Source organism: Oculina patagonica, unplaced genomic scaffold, assembly GCF_052425735.1.
Source record: "Oculina patagonica isolate OP01 unplaced genomic scaffold, crgOcupat unplaced35, whole genome shotgun sequence".
Classification (NCBI taxonomy): Eukaryota; Metazoa; Cnidaria; class Anthozoa; order Scleractinia; family Oculinidae; genus Oculina; species Oculina patagonica.
This window is the reverse complement of record NW_027558201.1, coordinates 35,167-50,547: the sequence shown is the minus strand read 5'-3', so window position 1 is coordinate 50,547 and position 15,381 is coordinate 35,167. Positions and strand designations below refer to the sequence as shown.

General features: G+C 42.2%; 2 protein-coding genes across 2 annotated transcripts; both read right to left on the bottom strand.

Moving 5' to 3' along the window:
• Positions 1-1,905: 1,905 nt before the first annotated feature.
• On the bottom strand, positions 1,906-2,868 carry LOC144640559 (uncharacterized). The gene has a single exon (XM_078499667.1). It carries the CDS (start codon positions 2,866-2,868, stop codon positions 1,906-1,908), a length of 963 nt encoding a protein of 320 aa, XP_078355793.1.
• A 2,798-nt stretch (positions 2,869-5,666) lies between these two features.
• Positions 5,667-14,388, bottom strand: LOC144640560 (uncharacterized). Its single transcript, XM_078499668.1, has 4 exons — positions 13,358-14,388; positions 12,661-12,769; positions 10,737-11,922; positions 5,667-5,749 (listed from the first exon to the last, which is right to left on the bottom strand). The coding sequence occupies exons 1-4, from the start codon at positions 14,386-14,388 to the stop codon at positions 5,667-5,669; spliced, it is 2,409 nt and encodes an 802-aa protein (XP_078355794.1).
• Positions 14,389-15,381: the final 993 nt, after the last annotated feature.

The window sequence follows — 15,381 nt, the reverse complement described above, 5'->3', positions numbered from 1 at the left end:
TTTTTTGTAAGAAACTATTCCATCCTCTTCCAAACTATTCCAGCTGTTGTAAAGAGAACAACTTAGCAGCCGGATATAGCTCGGTTTAGGAATAGGCTGGTCAAAATAAACAGTTTTCGGATTTTCTGTTGTGGTGACAGTGAGCACAACCATCTTTATAATTATCTTTTGAAAAATAAATCTTTAATATAAAATGGCTCCGCCTATTCCGAGAGCTGATGACATTTCTCAATCAATTTTTCTTGATTCCAAAGAAAGAGATTTTATGAAGTGGATGAAAACCCCAGAAGCAACTAAAATTTCTGAAGCGGCAAAAGACAATGCATGGAAACCTTTTCTTGCAAAATATCCAAACGCTGACCGAACAAAATTTGTTGCACAGGTTGAGTTCGCGTACAACCACACAGCAACGGCAGACATTTATTACAAGGCAGAGCAAGGCCATTTGATAAATGTTTTTGGCTCTGACAGCAAATATTGGAGCCCAGAGATGAAAAAAGCACTGGGGGTGAATCAAATTTCAGGCGGTTTTCCACAACAGCTGTCACCAAGCGGCGCAAAAGGCGCATCTTTACCAATTCCCGCGGTTGGATTTCACGAAGCCGCACCGAGTTTGAAAAAAATATTTAACAGCAAAATCAACATCTACGTAACACCAGATCAATATTTCACAACGAAATTAAGAGAGATTTTTCAAAAAACAAAACTGAAGCATACATCAGGAAAAGAGTCAAAAAGGTGGCTTGCTAGCCCAAATATTGGCTACTGGCCTCAACAACTTAACTTTGCTGTCTGGTGCGCGACAACAGGCAGTGGGATAAGTCGTGAAATTTTTGATGAAGAACACTCAGCTCTCAGTTTGCCACCTGTTGTGCGTAATTTTTACCTTTTTCACGTTTATTTTACAATAAGGCGAATATTGTTTCAGATGGGCGGAATTCAGAGCGTAAGCGCCTTGCCAGGCGACCCAACGTTTAGCCAGTTCGACAACAAGTACGACGTGGCTTCGTATAAAAGAATATGCGCTGAGTTCGGTGTCGACCCGTCAAGCGATTTTCGTTTCACAAGAGGCGCCAATCATGGGCTTGGTGATGTTTATATCTGGTTTACTAACATTGGACCAAAAAATTCTGGAGCAAAATACCCAGATTACGATAAATTTTCGGACGAAGGGGGAGCTGCAAGCAAGGGTAACTTAATTCAATATATCGAGCCAGACGACGCTGCATATGCACAGGCAGACTGGTTTTGTCCTAACGCCGCAGAAGGGCTGACTCAGGCAGGTTTGTCGAGAGTAAACCAGTCGATAGAGGCTTTTGTCTACTGTATTCTGGGTTCGCAGGTCAACGTTCGAAGTAGCATACTTGGCACAGGCGGCCGCGCAAAGGAGGCTCAAAGTGAGTTCCTCGTGTTGGTTGAAGACGCTATAAGGCAACCAGATCTGGCAAAGTCAGTTCAAAGATACCAACTTGCCATCGATGAGGCCAAGGTTCGGCTTAACCTCGCCGTCTGCCCTGGTGCCTGGCTGATGCCGGGTAGTATGGTGATAAACACAGAAAGCGTTGTCGGCTACAACAATCAGCTGAAGCAGGCTGTAGCAGGAATGAAAATAGGATTAAATAATGATGTTAATAAATCAACAAAAAAAGCAGCTCTTAAACTGATGGCCGGAGGACCTTCAAAGGTAAACCCACCAAACAGCCACCCTTCAAATCCTATACACAAGGAGTCTCAAAGGGACACAAAAAAAACTCCGGCACCAACGAGCACCGAAGGTGCTGAAGCTGAAAGCGCGCAAAGCGCTAAAGCAACAAAGGTCGAAGTCAATGATGCACACGAAATAAACAAAGCAACTGTCGCTGTTGGTGCGGTTGGAGCTGCAGCTTTGCTCTACGCCCTTATGCGTTAACGTCTCTTCTTGATGTATCTTTCAACAAGAAAAGCAACCGCAGCAAGTATAAGCAGCCAGGTGTGCTCTGCAAGAAAGCCAATTACTTGACCAGCTGTTTTGAAAAGAAAACTTACAATCGAGCCAATAAGACCGGGCAGAGCTGATGCCACCTTTGAGCCAACATCACTTAAGCCTTTCCCCAACGCTTTGCCGGTAGCCTTCAAAGAGTTTGTAATGGCACCAATTACAGCACCAATCGTGACACCAGCAGCAAGAAAGATTGCTGTTACTGTCACGCCATTTTTTTTGAAGATTTCTTTGATCCTCTCACGAAGTGGAAGCGCTCTTTCTCTTTCTGCAATCTGTGTTTGCAAACGTGCGAGCTCCTCGGTTCTTTCAGCAACTCTTTCTTCAGCAGCTTGTTTGTCAGTGGCGGAGGTATTTTCATCCTGTATTACTGCTTGATCTTCATCGTTTTGTCGCTTCAGCTCGGCTTCTTGCTCTTTTAGATCATCCAACGCTCTTGTGTCGTTGAGCCTTTCTTGCAAAGTGTTTCTTTCTCTCTCTTTGGCAGCGAGGCTTGCCCTGAGTTGGTCGACCCGTGTTTGTTCTTTTGTCTTCTGCTTCGATTGTTTTTCAATGGCTACCACCTCTTTTTTCGCGTTGTCAAGATCCTTTTGATAATTTTTTTTCAGTTGCTGCAGTCTCCGTAGTTCTGAATCACTTTCAAGATTCGAACCGTGTTCTTGAGTAAGTGCTTCAATCTGAGCTTGAGTTCGCTCGATTCTGTTTCTCAGATCTTGCACTTCTAGGGCGGCTTTTTCTTTTTCCGATGCGAGTTTTTGGGCCTCTTGAAGTTGTTTTTCAGCTTCTCTTAATCTTTGGCGTTCATCTCTTATGCTCTCATTGTCTTGAGCAATAAGATCTTCAGCTGACGGCCCAAGTTCATCTTTGAAGCTGTCTAAAAAGCTTTTCATGAAGCCTGACTCATTTTCTTTTAGAATCTTGTACTCGCCTTTTTTTGTTCCTACAGCAACAATTTTACCCTCATTTTTCCCTTTGCCTCTTCTGATTTTTATTTTTTCAAAGTTTGCTTTGGGAAATTTGCCTTTTATCATGTCTACTGCTTTTTTTAGTTTTTGTCGCAAATTACTTTCATTTTGAAGATCACTTATTGAAGGGGTTCTTTCAAGCAAAGGTGTTTCGTCGTAGGATGTTTCTGGCAGCCCGCTCTGTTCGTGCTGCATTGTTTGCATTTCATGTTGTTCACCCCCATGGTAGGGTGTGGATACCATCCCGGGCTGAAATGGTCGGGTTGTGTCGACCTCTTGTTCCTCTTCATCATCGTTATCACTGTTGTGGTCAAGATCTCGGTCCAAATCAGGGTCCTCGTATCCAAAATCACCACCACCTGTTGCCATCACGTAATTTATATATATTTTCAAATTAAACTTTTCAATTTAACAATAAAACCAATCGAGAGATGGCTGCTGTTCAAGAAAACCTTCGACCGGGACGCGTAGAGAAAACCCTCGGCGCACTGAAAGCCGAGCGAGCTGTAAAACGAATCACTTTTGACCGCACTGAAGCCAATCCAGAGGAAACGTTGTATGTTTCAGTGCCAAAGCTGAACGAAAACGAGGTCATTGTGCCTGGCTCGCTGGCGCTGCGCTTCAACATCGACTTGAGCGGAGGCCATGCCAACAACTTTCTGGTTGACAACGCCAGCCGAGCTCTTGTCGACAAGTTTGTTGTAAAGTATGAAGGCACCGTCGTGCAGGACACGGTGGGCTATGACATCTACAAAATATTTGAGGATTTTTCCTTTCGCAGGAGGAGCGCGACGACAGGGTGCCAGAGGGCATTCAGAGCGAGGACCTCAACAAAATTCGCTCAAATGCTGGCGATAAGAAAACTTCAGGAGTCGACGCAGAAAAAAAGCTGAATGAGCTATATGGTAATAAATACCGCATCCGTCTGGATCACCAGATTTTAACTGACCACGGAGCATTTTATCCACAGGCACTATACAACGATCTTGTGTTCGAACTGAAGCTCGCGGCAGCCGAACATGTTGTAAGAGGCTCAGATGCAACAAAACTGAAATACAAGCTGACAAACATCCAGCTGGAGTACGAGATGATAAGAAGCAAAGAAATTGCAGATGAGGCATTCAGCGCTTATTCGGGCGGCAAAGAGTTCGCTTACGACCACATCCAGAGGGACAAAGTGGTGACTTTTGCAAAAGGCTCCGACACACGTCTGAATCTCAGGGTCAACCCGCAGAGGAGGTCCCTAAAAGGTATCTTGCTCCTATTTATTGAGCAATATGCCAAAGGTGCAAGGAGCTCAGAAAAGTACATTAACCCGGACCTTACAAAAGTAAGCGTCACTGTCAACGGCTCGCCAAACATGCTGTACAACAACGGCATCGAAGGAATGGACATTTGGGAAGAAGTTAAAAGATTCTTTATGAAAGAAAAAAAAACGCAGCACATGAACCTGCAAAAGTTTTATACCGAAGACAAGTTTGGCCTTCTGATTGATCTGCGTTCCATGGCTGACCACGCGATGCACGGAAGCGGCACGCGCCTTGTGAACACAAAGGATGGCGTACAGCTTGAGCTAGAGAGGAAAACAAGCGGCTCAGGTAATTTGAACTGCCACATTTACGTAATCAGCGACGCCCAAATGAATATAATTGGCAGGCAGTTAGAATCTGTGCTTTTATAATATAAGAACGAAGTTCTGAAATGGATCCTGCCAATATACCCTTTAACGCCCTCATTGTTGGACCAACAAACTCAGGAAAAACAAGGTACGTGGTCAATCAGCTTTGTGGCCCTTTCCGAGGCAAGTTTGAGTACATCGTGCTCATATGCCCGACTTTCGCGCACAACAAGACTTACTATCGCTTTGCTGAGGAAGATCCGCGCTTTTATGTTTACATTTGCGAGCAGCACGAGGTTGAATCTTGGTTAAAGCTTTCAAGATTTCTTTTTGAGGGTGCGAACACGCTTATCATCCTCGACGACTGCGCTGCTTCGAAAGATGTAAAAGGTCGAACGGGGGAGTTAGTAAATCTTGCTTTCTCTGCTCGCCACGCAGGTTTGAGCGTGTGGGTGCTGACTCAAAAAATGACAAGCATAACAGCCTCATTCCGCGAAAATGTTGCGGCAATCGTTTTCTTTTACACCCCCTCTGCCAAGACCACGAAGGCAATCTTTGAGGATTACTCTGGCGAACTTTCCCATGAAGATTACAAAGAAGTCATTTCAAAGCTAAAAAAAAATAAGTTTTCGCATCTTGTTATTTCTCATCGCCACCCTTACGGCACAGAATTTTTTTATTGAACATATTTTTTTGAGTAATAAATGGCTGACCCGTTCGCAACTTCCACTGATATCACTGCAAGTGAACGAATTATGTTGGAAACGTCCGTAATGGAATTGCTTGAACCTGAACCAGTGTCGCTAAGCGACTCGTCAGAGATGCAAGCAGCGGGACCTGACATTCCAGCTTTACGTGAACAGCTTGCAAGACTTGTTTCAACAGGCAAGTCTAAAGAAGCAATCGGTGTGCAGCTAACTCACGATCAGGTAAAGCGCTTGACCGAGAAAGACGTCGAAAAGTACTTCAAGAGGTACGAAGCGTATGTTGGGGCCAAGACCACAGAAAATCTTATTGACAGCGCGCTCACTCTTTTTACGAAAGCCGCAAGTCTGTTCGTGCCCTTAAAAAATATTGAAGCTTTGCAAAAAGAGCTAAAAAATGACTACATCATCAACAACGAGCTTTCCAATCTTGTCGGCGGTTTGTCTTTCAAATACGGCAAGTTTCTTGCTCCAGCTTCTGTTGCTTTGATAACAGCAAAGCACATTGATTACAGCACAGCACCACAAGCGACTCTAGAAAGCGAGCATAAAGATCTTCCTGAGTAAATTACTAAGCAATTCTAAGAAAATGCTAAGTAATTACTGAACAATGCTCATTAAATGCTGACCAAAAAAGTTTGCTAAGCATTTTTCATTTAAATATATTATTTTTTCTAATAAATGGCGGACCCTGAAACACAAATACCGAGCGAACCTGCAGTTGTTCAAGAAAACGTTCCACAAGTCACTTCAACAACTCCTGCAACAAAACCTGCCAAAAATCCAAAGCGAGTGGCTGCTGGCAAGCTTGCAGCTGAAAAAACAAAACAGGCTCGTGAAGCACAGAAAAAAGCTGCTGTCGAGGCCGCTGCCATAATTGCAAAAGAAAAGGAAAAGAAATCTGCGGCTGCTAAGCGAAATGTAACTCCACCCGTAACGGAACCAGCTCCGACCGAGTCTCCGCCGGAATCCAGCGGTCTAAGCACAAATCAATGGATCTCTTTGATGAGTATTGGCGTTGCAATTATTACAACTTATGTCAAACGCGAAGACATCAAAGCCTTTATCAAGAGCAAAACCCACCCAGCCAAAGGCACGGCACCAGAACCCGAGCCAGCTCAAGAGGCTCCTGCAGAGCGGCAGCGAATCAGCGCATCATCGAAAATTCCGCAACCAAAAAGAGGAATTCGTCCGATGGATTAATAAACTTTCAATTAAATATTTTTTCATCATTTTATAATAAAATGTGGAAAGTCCCTGACATCCAACAGTTTATGTTAACCGTTGCTGCAGTTTCAACGGTTGGCTTGGTTTGGATAAATTTCACGGAAAAGTGCGTCAAAACAATCGTTTGGATTGCAAAAAACCCAGATATTTTCGTGAAAGTGCGCGAAAGCGCTCAAGAAGAAGGGGAACAATGAATTTTCAATTAAATGTTTTTTTTTATTTTATACTGAACTAAGTTCTACCGTCATGTCCGACAACAAACTCGTGAAAACACTCATGGATGCAGCCACCATTACAGGTCTAGCCGCCGGAATCGGCTGGGCTGCCAAAAAAGTTGTGAAAGAAAACTTCACATCCGACCCAAGCAGCAGTTTTATGAACTATGTAAAGTTCACAGCCGTCGTGACAGGCAGTATTGCACTAAAACAATATCTCGAGGACCAGAAAATCCTCCCCACCAATTAAAAAAAAAATTCGCATAATATAAGAACAAAGACACACAATGGCAAGCATCGCGATTATGGCTGGCGGAGCTATCTTGAACGCTGCTGCTTTCATTGGCGGCAACTACCTTGCTCGAGCTTTGGGTGGCGGAGATGACGCCGCTTTAAAAGAAAAAGAAAGACACGACAAAGCTCTCGAGGCTTACCAGGCCGCTTACGCGAAATACTCTCGCGACCGCACCAAGCTCCTCGACTGGATACAAACCAACGCGGAAATAAAAGAGCAGGCCAAACAGAACTTCACTAACACTGACTACGCTTTCAAACTCTACAACCAGGCACATCCTGACAAACAAATTATTTCACCGAAAGAGCCCAAGTTTTCTGATTTTTATCAGCCAAGCGAGCAGCAGAAACAAGGTGAACTTATGTTCGTTGGTGCTGGCGCGCTTGCACTTGGGTACGCTGCCTTTCGGTTTCTTTAAACTTTTCTTTTTTTCTTGTATACGCATGGATGCAAAGATCTCGAAAGTCTACTATAGCCCCCAGGGCTATTGGAAAGGAATTGCCGCGATAAAAAAATTAGCCGAGGCTGCCAAGGTTTCCGAAGATGCTGCTAAAAAGTGGCTCGTTAAGCAGGCCCTTTGGCAGATCTACCTTCCGGCACCACGATACGTTCCTCGCCCAAAATTCGATGTTTCTACTCCTAACGCGGTCCACCAGGCGGACCTTCTTTTTCTGCCACACGACAAACTGCCGCGAGGGCGAAAAGTTTACAAATACGCGCTGACTGTTGTTGACGTTGCCAGCCGTTACAAAGAGGCCGAGCCTTTGACCTCCAAAGATTCAACTGAGGTTGCAAAAGGTTTTCAGACAATTTACAGGCGAAGTGCACTAAAATGGCCACAGATGCTGCAAGTTGACCCCGGGCGCGAATTCATGGGCGCTGTTACCAAAGAAATGGAAAATCACAAAACCTATATTAGGCGCGGGCGTGTTAACATCCACAGAGATCAAGCCATTGTTGAACGTTTTAATCAAACACTGGCAGAGCGCCTGTTTGGTTATCAGTACGGTGTCGAGATGACCCTGCCATCTGGCCAGAGGTCGACAGCGTGGGTTAAAAGGCTACCCGAAGTTGTTACAGCTCTGAACAACGAAGTAACAGGTCTTACTGGCAAGAAACCAGCTGCCGCAATCAAAGAAAAGGCTGTTTTTTCCAAACCGTCGTCAAAATATACAAGACCTGTTGGCTTAAAAGAAAAAAAAGCTCCCCTCTCTCGTTAATGTGCGCTATCTTTACCAACCTGGCGAGCTGGAAGGCGGCGTAAAAAGGGCTACAGATCCGATTTGGTCATTAAAAGTCTACAGCATTGAAAGGTCTGTTACTAAACCTGATCAGCCAGTGCTTTATTACTTGCACGATGGCCCCAAGCGCGGCTTCGTGCGTGAAGAATTGCTTGTTATTCCTCCAAATACACAGTTACCACCAGAAAAGCTATAAACGTTCTGTTTATGTCGGCTTATACCCGTAAGCATTTGTATGTATCCCATCATCCGCTATCCATCGCTTTGAGTCAAAAGGCGACAGCGAGACCTTGTTGAGATGCATTCCGTAAATCTCATGTCCCACGCTTCTAAGTATGTTCATTCCATGCCATAACTGCTTAGCGCTAAAAAGCGTTTCCTTATACTGTTCATGTACAATTTGCTTCTTTACAACGCTCTTTTTTACACCCTTCGCTTTTTTGATTTTTTTTTGGTCCGCCTTTATCGATAATTTTTTTGGCCCCTTACAATCACACTCTGATATGTATGTTCCGGGAAATTCGTCTTTTATTTTGTTTAAAACCTTTTCATCTTCGTCCTCAGTCTTTATCGATAACACTTTCGTTTCCGTACAAACACACTCTGATATGTATGTTCCCGGAAATGCGTCGTTTATTTTTTTCAAAACCTTTTTACTTTCTCCCTCAGTCATTATCGAGTACATTTTCGGTCTGAGACAAACACACTCTTTTATAGGGGTTCCTGCGCATTCGTCTTTCATTTTTCCCAAGACCTTTTTGTTTTCGTATGAATGGAGTGGATGCTCTTTTGGGTAGTCGCTTGTATCATACAGAGTTTTGTTCCATTCCATGTCTTCGTAGATGTCATCTGTTTCGATCTCGAGCAAAAGGCTGTCTGTGTCCGTATACAAGAGCTCGCAACGTGGACCGTATACCTTTTTCAGATGGTTGTAAAAGAAATCATACATTAGTATCTTGCTGTTGTCAAGGATAGTCATCCCAGTGTAAACAGGCTTATTAAGAATAAGCTTGCTTTTGCGCATGTCTATTCCAACCAGATCGTTAGAAAACATTACATGCCTTGAGTACAATGGGCTTGCAATCAATTTTCGTATTTTGTTTGTTTCATTGCTTCGCACTATTTTTATGTCAACACGGTTACGCAGGTTTTCCATTGTTTTTCCGAAAACTGAGTTATTCATGAGCTTGTAAAAGTTCTTTTCAAAGTCGTTTTTCGCTTTTTTCCTGAATTCTGTGTTCATCCGGATGTACGGCTCCATCCAGCATTCTTGTTCGAACTCCATTACTTTGTGAACTTTTTTTAGTTTCATGCCCTGCTTAAGATAAAACTGCAAGTTTCGGTAATGCACAACATAGTTACTTTTGTCCTCAAGAGTCAAAACAAGCTTTTCGCTGTCTGGTGGGTCCAGATCAAGCTTATCTTTTAATTTTTTTTGGTAATCAGAATAAAGTTCCTCGCTTATTTTCTTTTTCTCTGGTGCCAATGGGTAGCTGTTGTGCTCTTCATGAAGTTCTGCGGGGTATTCAAGGTCTACCTCCAATATCCAGCCAGTTCTTGCAAACTCCTTTTTTCTCATTATTTCTTTTTCAGTCGGCATAACTCTTTTCCATTTGAAACCACTTTTTGGCAGTGGCTTGCTCATTGCCCACCCATAAAGGTTGTTTGCATCAAGGTACATTATGTATTTTTTTGGCTTGCTTGGGTCATAGCCTTCAACATAAGGATTGTTTGCCTTTGCATATCTCTTGCTAACCATGGAAATACCTCCTCTTATTCCCCTTTCGACAAATAGATGCATTTCTGAGTCTGTAAGGAGCTCAAGCTGCACGCCTGTCTTTTTCAAGAGTGCGTCCCAAGAAAGGCCAGGCGACGTGTAATAATTCGCAGGATCCAACCCGTACTGCTCAAGGCAGATTTTTCGGAAGTTTTCGAAAACGTCGGCCAACAGGGACACGTCTGTTTTCACGTATAGGTCGTGGTAGTCACCAAGCGTTTTGCATCCAAAAGCTTCCCATACCCTCTTTGCGTGATCGTACTCTTCGTCTGTTATGTGCTCGTCGTTTAGCTTGCTGTAAAACTTTTCTTTGTCTGGCAGACTTGTTTCGTCAAGCCTTTCCCACGATTCCATGTATTCGTAAGGGTAAATTCCCTTTTTTAAAAGAAGTTCAAAATTTTGTGAAGAAAGAGATTTTGTTATTTTCAATGACTCTTTCGGTGTTGCGCTTACAAGTGAATCGAGGCTTCCTTGTAGAAAGTTCAAGCTGTCAATAAAGCGCAGACCGCCAAATGAAAATGTTATGTATTTCTCCATGTTGTTGGCTACGCATTTCACCTCTTTTTGTGTCGATTGAGACAGCTTTGACATCGCCTGCATTAAATGGTGTGCATCATAGCCCCTAAGGTTGTGAAATACAACTGGTATTTGGTCCGTTTTTGGTTTTATTCTCATTTTAAGGTTGCATGCGTTGTGCGCGGCTCCTCGAAACTTGCCTGTTATGTGGCAATGGTCCTTAACTGCATCTCTGAAGTTTTGCTGAAGCAAAGGTTGTCCACAGCATAAGCAGTCATCTTGTTCTTCTGCAGCTTCTTTGTGCTCTTCTTCTGTCAATCTTTTTAGAATGAGAAACGAACTGTCGTGTTCTTTCTTTACATTGTAATAACATTTTTTATGCCATTGCCCATCATAAGTGTATACTCTACCTGTTTCACTTATCCATACAGGTAAAGAGTCTAAAAAGTAATCTTTTATCAAACTTTTTTCACAAATATGGCAATCAGTTGCATTTTTAAATTTTTCCCAATCTATTGCTGTCATCACAAGAGGTTTTGGCGATGACAAACTATTTCTTATTTTTTTCTCTTCCTCTTGAAGACAGTTCAAAAACACTTCAACAGCATTTTCACCTCTGTAAACCACTGGCCGTTCATTTCTTCCGTCACTCCTTACAACTGTGTAAGCAAAACCACATGCCTCGTGCTGTTCTGTTTTCTCAGTGTAGCTTTTTTGCTTGCTCTCTGGCCCACGCTCGCATCCTTGAATCTTTCTGACCAAAGCCTCAAAGTCCGCATATATCACGTATGGCGCCCTCATCTGTTTGTGATGATTTTGGAAAGAAAGGGTGTTTTTCCCCTCTTCCGGCATCTCGATCCTTGTTGGCCTGCCGTTCATGCCATTGCAATGTTTTTCGTGGTTCTCGAGCAAGTCAGGTCTTGTGAAGCCGGTCAGGCACATCATGCAAAAGTGTTTTGCAGAACGATGTTTGCTCTGATCAAAGAGTAAAGCGCTTACTTTTTTTACAAAACAGTAATGCTGAATTAATCCTGACTCTATTAACATAAGGTTTATACGAGGAATGGTTTTTTCTTTTTTGCTTATTCTGTGCACAATCACACGATTGTCTTCCCAGCCGAACACATTTATTGCGAGGTTGCTGTTTTGCCTCTCGAGTTTGTCAATCTGTTTTACAGGTGTGGGGAAATCGATGCCTGCGTAGTTAATTCCGTCGTTGGCCGGGTATTTGCTTGTTCTTTGAAGGTTTTTTCCGTCCCTTGGAGGAAAAAGTGCAGCTCTCAAAGCCCACTTCAAACATTCGTTATCCCTGTTTTGCACGTTGATTATTGCTTTCTTTTTTGCCAAATTGGCTGGGAGAGGCAAATAAGTTCCTCCGCGCAATGGCTGATAGCGTGCAACATTGACGTACGCTTCGGTTATTCTTTCAATAACCCAGCCTGAGCCGCGCTCTGACCAAGCCTCAATTTGACCTTTTGCTCTTTCAATAAATCTATCGAAATCTTGTTTTATCTGTTGTTTATTATTTTCGTTAAAAACGTGCGGTTCTTTTTCTTTAAAATAATGCTCCATCTCTTGTGTTACACCAGTCTCAAAATTTTCTTTTGTAAATTTTATTTTCATCTCAAAACTTACTTTTACGCTTTTCAAATCTCTTATTTCATTCTCTACCAAATAAACAAACTTTCCTTTTGTTTTCTTTTGAAAGACAAAAAGGTCTTTGCTGATTCGGCTTCCTTCTGGTATGGTCATTTTCCACACTCGTAGCCATTCATTGAAATCGGATTGGGCCAATAAAAAATTGTTGTTCCATTGTGGATTTTCTTTAAAGCCGCGAATTTCCTTCAAGAGTGCTTGCAAAACTTCTTTCGAATAACTTGCAGCAGTCATGTTGGCGTTTATACCAATGAGAAACATTTGTTCAATAGGAATTTTTTCTGGCACATCAATGGTGCTTGAGATTTGTGAGCTCTCAAGCCGCATAGATTTTGGGTGCCGCTCGCGATTTTTGCACACACATATAAGGTGGGGGTTTTGGTCACTAATCGCGACAAGGAGCGAGGCGAGCCGAGCGAGTTGTCGCGATTTGTGCCAAAACCCCCACCTTATATGTGTGTACATCACTTTTCTGTTGTTTGTTAAATCCAGTAGTTTCACTTCAATCAGATATCGATTGCCTCTCTTCTTAACAGTCTTTCGTTCAACATTTCTTATTTCGCTTAGAGAAAATTTCCTGTGTAGGATACAAGTTAGACAAAGCCAAAATTAAAATTTATCCGGATTAGTTTGCGTTGAGCCAAGTGGCTCTTTGCGCCGGAGCTCATCCCGGTTTCTACAGCATAAAGCAAGTGTAAATATTCCCCCCCCCCCCCGGATGGAATGCTTGTCCATCGTAGGGACCCACAGCATTTAATTCACCGGTACTCAATTATATACACCCGAGTAAATTGTCTTGCCTACGAACACAACAAAACGTCCCCGAGCAGGGGCCGAACCCGGTCTGTTCGATCGGGAGTTCAGTGCGCTAACCAATACGCCACGTATCTCCCTTATTTAATAGCGAAGCGCGCGAGGTCTAAAAATAGAATGCAAATGAATATACCCGCCACAAGGCTCAAAAAACATCAGCGTGTTCTGAGCGAAATAGAAGGAATCTAGGCGAAGTTTTCGTTTTATAAAAGTGTTTTAGGAATACCGGCTGCTTTAGAAAGTGTTTTAGGAAAATCGTCCTCAATTTCGGTTTGTTTGTCTGAGTCTTCTCTGAGTCGTGACGTCACTCGCGCGCTTCTCTATTAACGCTACCACTAATAAATTTACCTACCCTGAAATTTTCCTCTCCAGCGACTCCATAAAAACACGAACAACTTCCAAGGCTTCGTCTTTGTCAAGTGGAAGTTTAAATGCATGCATTCTGTCTTGAGGTTTAAGATGTTTAGGCGGATGAAGCTTATTATGTTCAGGGAACGGGTACACATATGTGTGAACAACGTAAAAATTCACCGCTTGATACTGTTCCAATCTTTTGTTGACAGTATAGCTTGCATTATAGTCACAATACGGCAATATATCTTTTATTTCCTCGTGTGATAAATAGCTTATTTCGCGCTGGGCTTGGAAATACGTAGATTTATTCCTCCTTGAAGCGCAAACGGGAGAATCTGGCAGTGAGTCATCGTAGATCTTGGAATTATTCAAACTGCTGTCGTCCATGTAATGAGACAGAAACGAGCCGTTTATAACTTCAAAACTAGAACTCGTTGGGGCTTTCCACAGAAGTTGTATTTTCTTTCGTTGACCAAAACAAGTGGCCACGACTTCGATGAAATACTTCTTTCCTGCTATCAGTCCGATCTCATCAGAAACTCCAAAGTTCTTTTCCTCTTGTGATAGCTTTCCAGAGTCCCATATCTTCCTTGCATTTCTCCAGTTCTCGTGGTGACTCAGCCAAACTTCAGCGGAGCAAAATTTAACCGCAAAAAGATAAACACCAGATTTGTCCGGTATAATAAATCCGAATAATCTCAATCCGGTCTCTGCGCTTGTCAAGTCCTTGCCAAGTTCTTGGGTGGCGACTTCTGTCTTGTTTAGTAAAAGCCTATTGTCCGGGGCGTTGGGAAACATAGGGAAATTACACAAAATGTTTAAATCTCTCGCACATGTTTCCAACCACACATGCAAGTTCAAATTTCCTGTCTTTCTCACGGAGTTTCGCCGTCTGGGTAGTAACACTGTTAATTCGTCAAATTTCAAAAATGTCACAATATCAACAAGGAGGAATAGAAGGATTCCTAATATTATGCATCTCTGATTCCATAAGAAGCGTGTAGGAAATACAAGATGAAACGCTCTCATTTTCAACCCAAGTCAACTAAGTTGAAGTTAAATCAATGACTGCTACATGGTGTTGTTTTACAGTCAAAACACCTCAAGCGTTCCTGTCAAGGGTGGATTAATGATTCCATTATTGCAAATGTGATTTCATTCTTTGCTTCAATATTCCATTCTTGAATTGAATATTTCAATGTTGAAACGGCGACTCGATTCAAAACTGGAATGTTGATTTCATTCCCCAATTTGCATAAAATGGGTCAACGACATTTTTCCCACTTTTTCTTCTGCCAGTAGAATTTTTGTGTCTTTTCAGTGTACCAAAATGTCTCGCCTCTCTTTTGGTATTATCATAGGGTTGGAATAAAAGAACGTGAAGAACAAACTGATGAGAAAACACCACGTGTGACATTTGACGGTTGACTAGTTAAAGCCAGACAACAATCCAATCAATTCAAGAATGGAATATTGAAGAAAAGAATGAAATCAAATTTGCAATAATGGAATCATTAATCTACCCTTGACAGGAACGCTTGAGGTGTTTTGACTATCTTTCATGCAAATTCATTGTTAAATCATCCGTTCCCAGGCAAATGCTTGCGTTAAAGGAACTATTCTAAGTACCAGAAATAGGAAATGAATATTATCATAACAAAAGATACAGTAAAAACCCGCGAGTAAGAACCTTATTTTTCCAAGTAAGCCTAAACAGGTTCTTACATAAATGGTAGCTAACACAAATTTAGGCTTTTTAGGTTCTAAATAGGTTCTTATTTTCTGAAGAAAATTTACATTGATGCTAATAGAACTTTTATTGGGATTCGGCCTATTCCTTGTATAAAATTTGCATACCAAATAAGTGCTTATGTAAACATGAAGCACTAATCATTTAGAATACGACATTATGTACAAACACAATAATGCTTTGTCCAAACTTATTTCCCAAAAGTAAACATTTTTAATCAATTTTAGAAAATAAGAACCTGTTTTCAAATTTAAGGCTAAATGGGTTCTTAT

What these genes read in the sequence shown, in the direction of transcription:
- LOC144640559 (XM_078499667.1), bottom strand. Translation starts at nt 2,868, where the DNA reads ATGAAAAGCTTTTTAGACAGCTTCAAAGATGAACTTGGGCCGTCAGCT.
- LOC144640560 (XM_078499668.1), bottom strand. Translation starts at nt 14,388, where the DNA reads ATGAGAGCGTTTCATCTTGTATTTCCTACACGCTTCTTATGGAATCAG. An exon ending in CTGGAGAGGAAAATTTCAGG is followed by an intron (nt 12,770 to 13,357) that starts GTAGGTAAATTT and finishes TATCCTACACAG; the next exon opens with GAAATTTTCTCTAAGCGAAA. An exon ending in ATTTAACAAACAACAGAAAA is followed by an intron (nt 11,923 to 12,660) that starts GTGATGTACACA and finishes GCACGCTATCAG; the next exon opens with CCATTGCGCGGAGGAACTTA.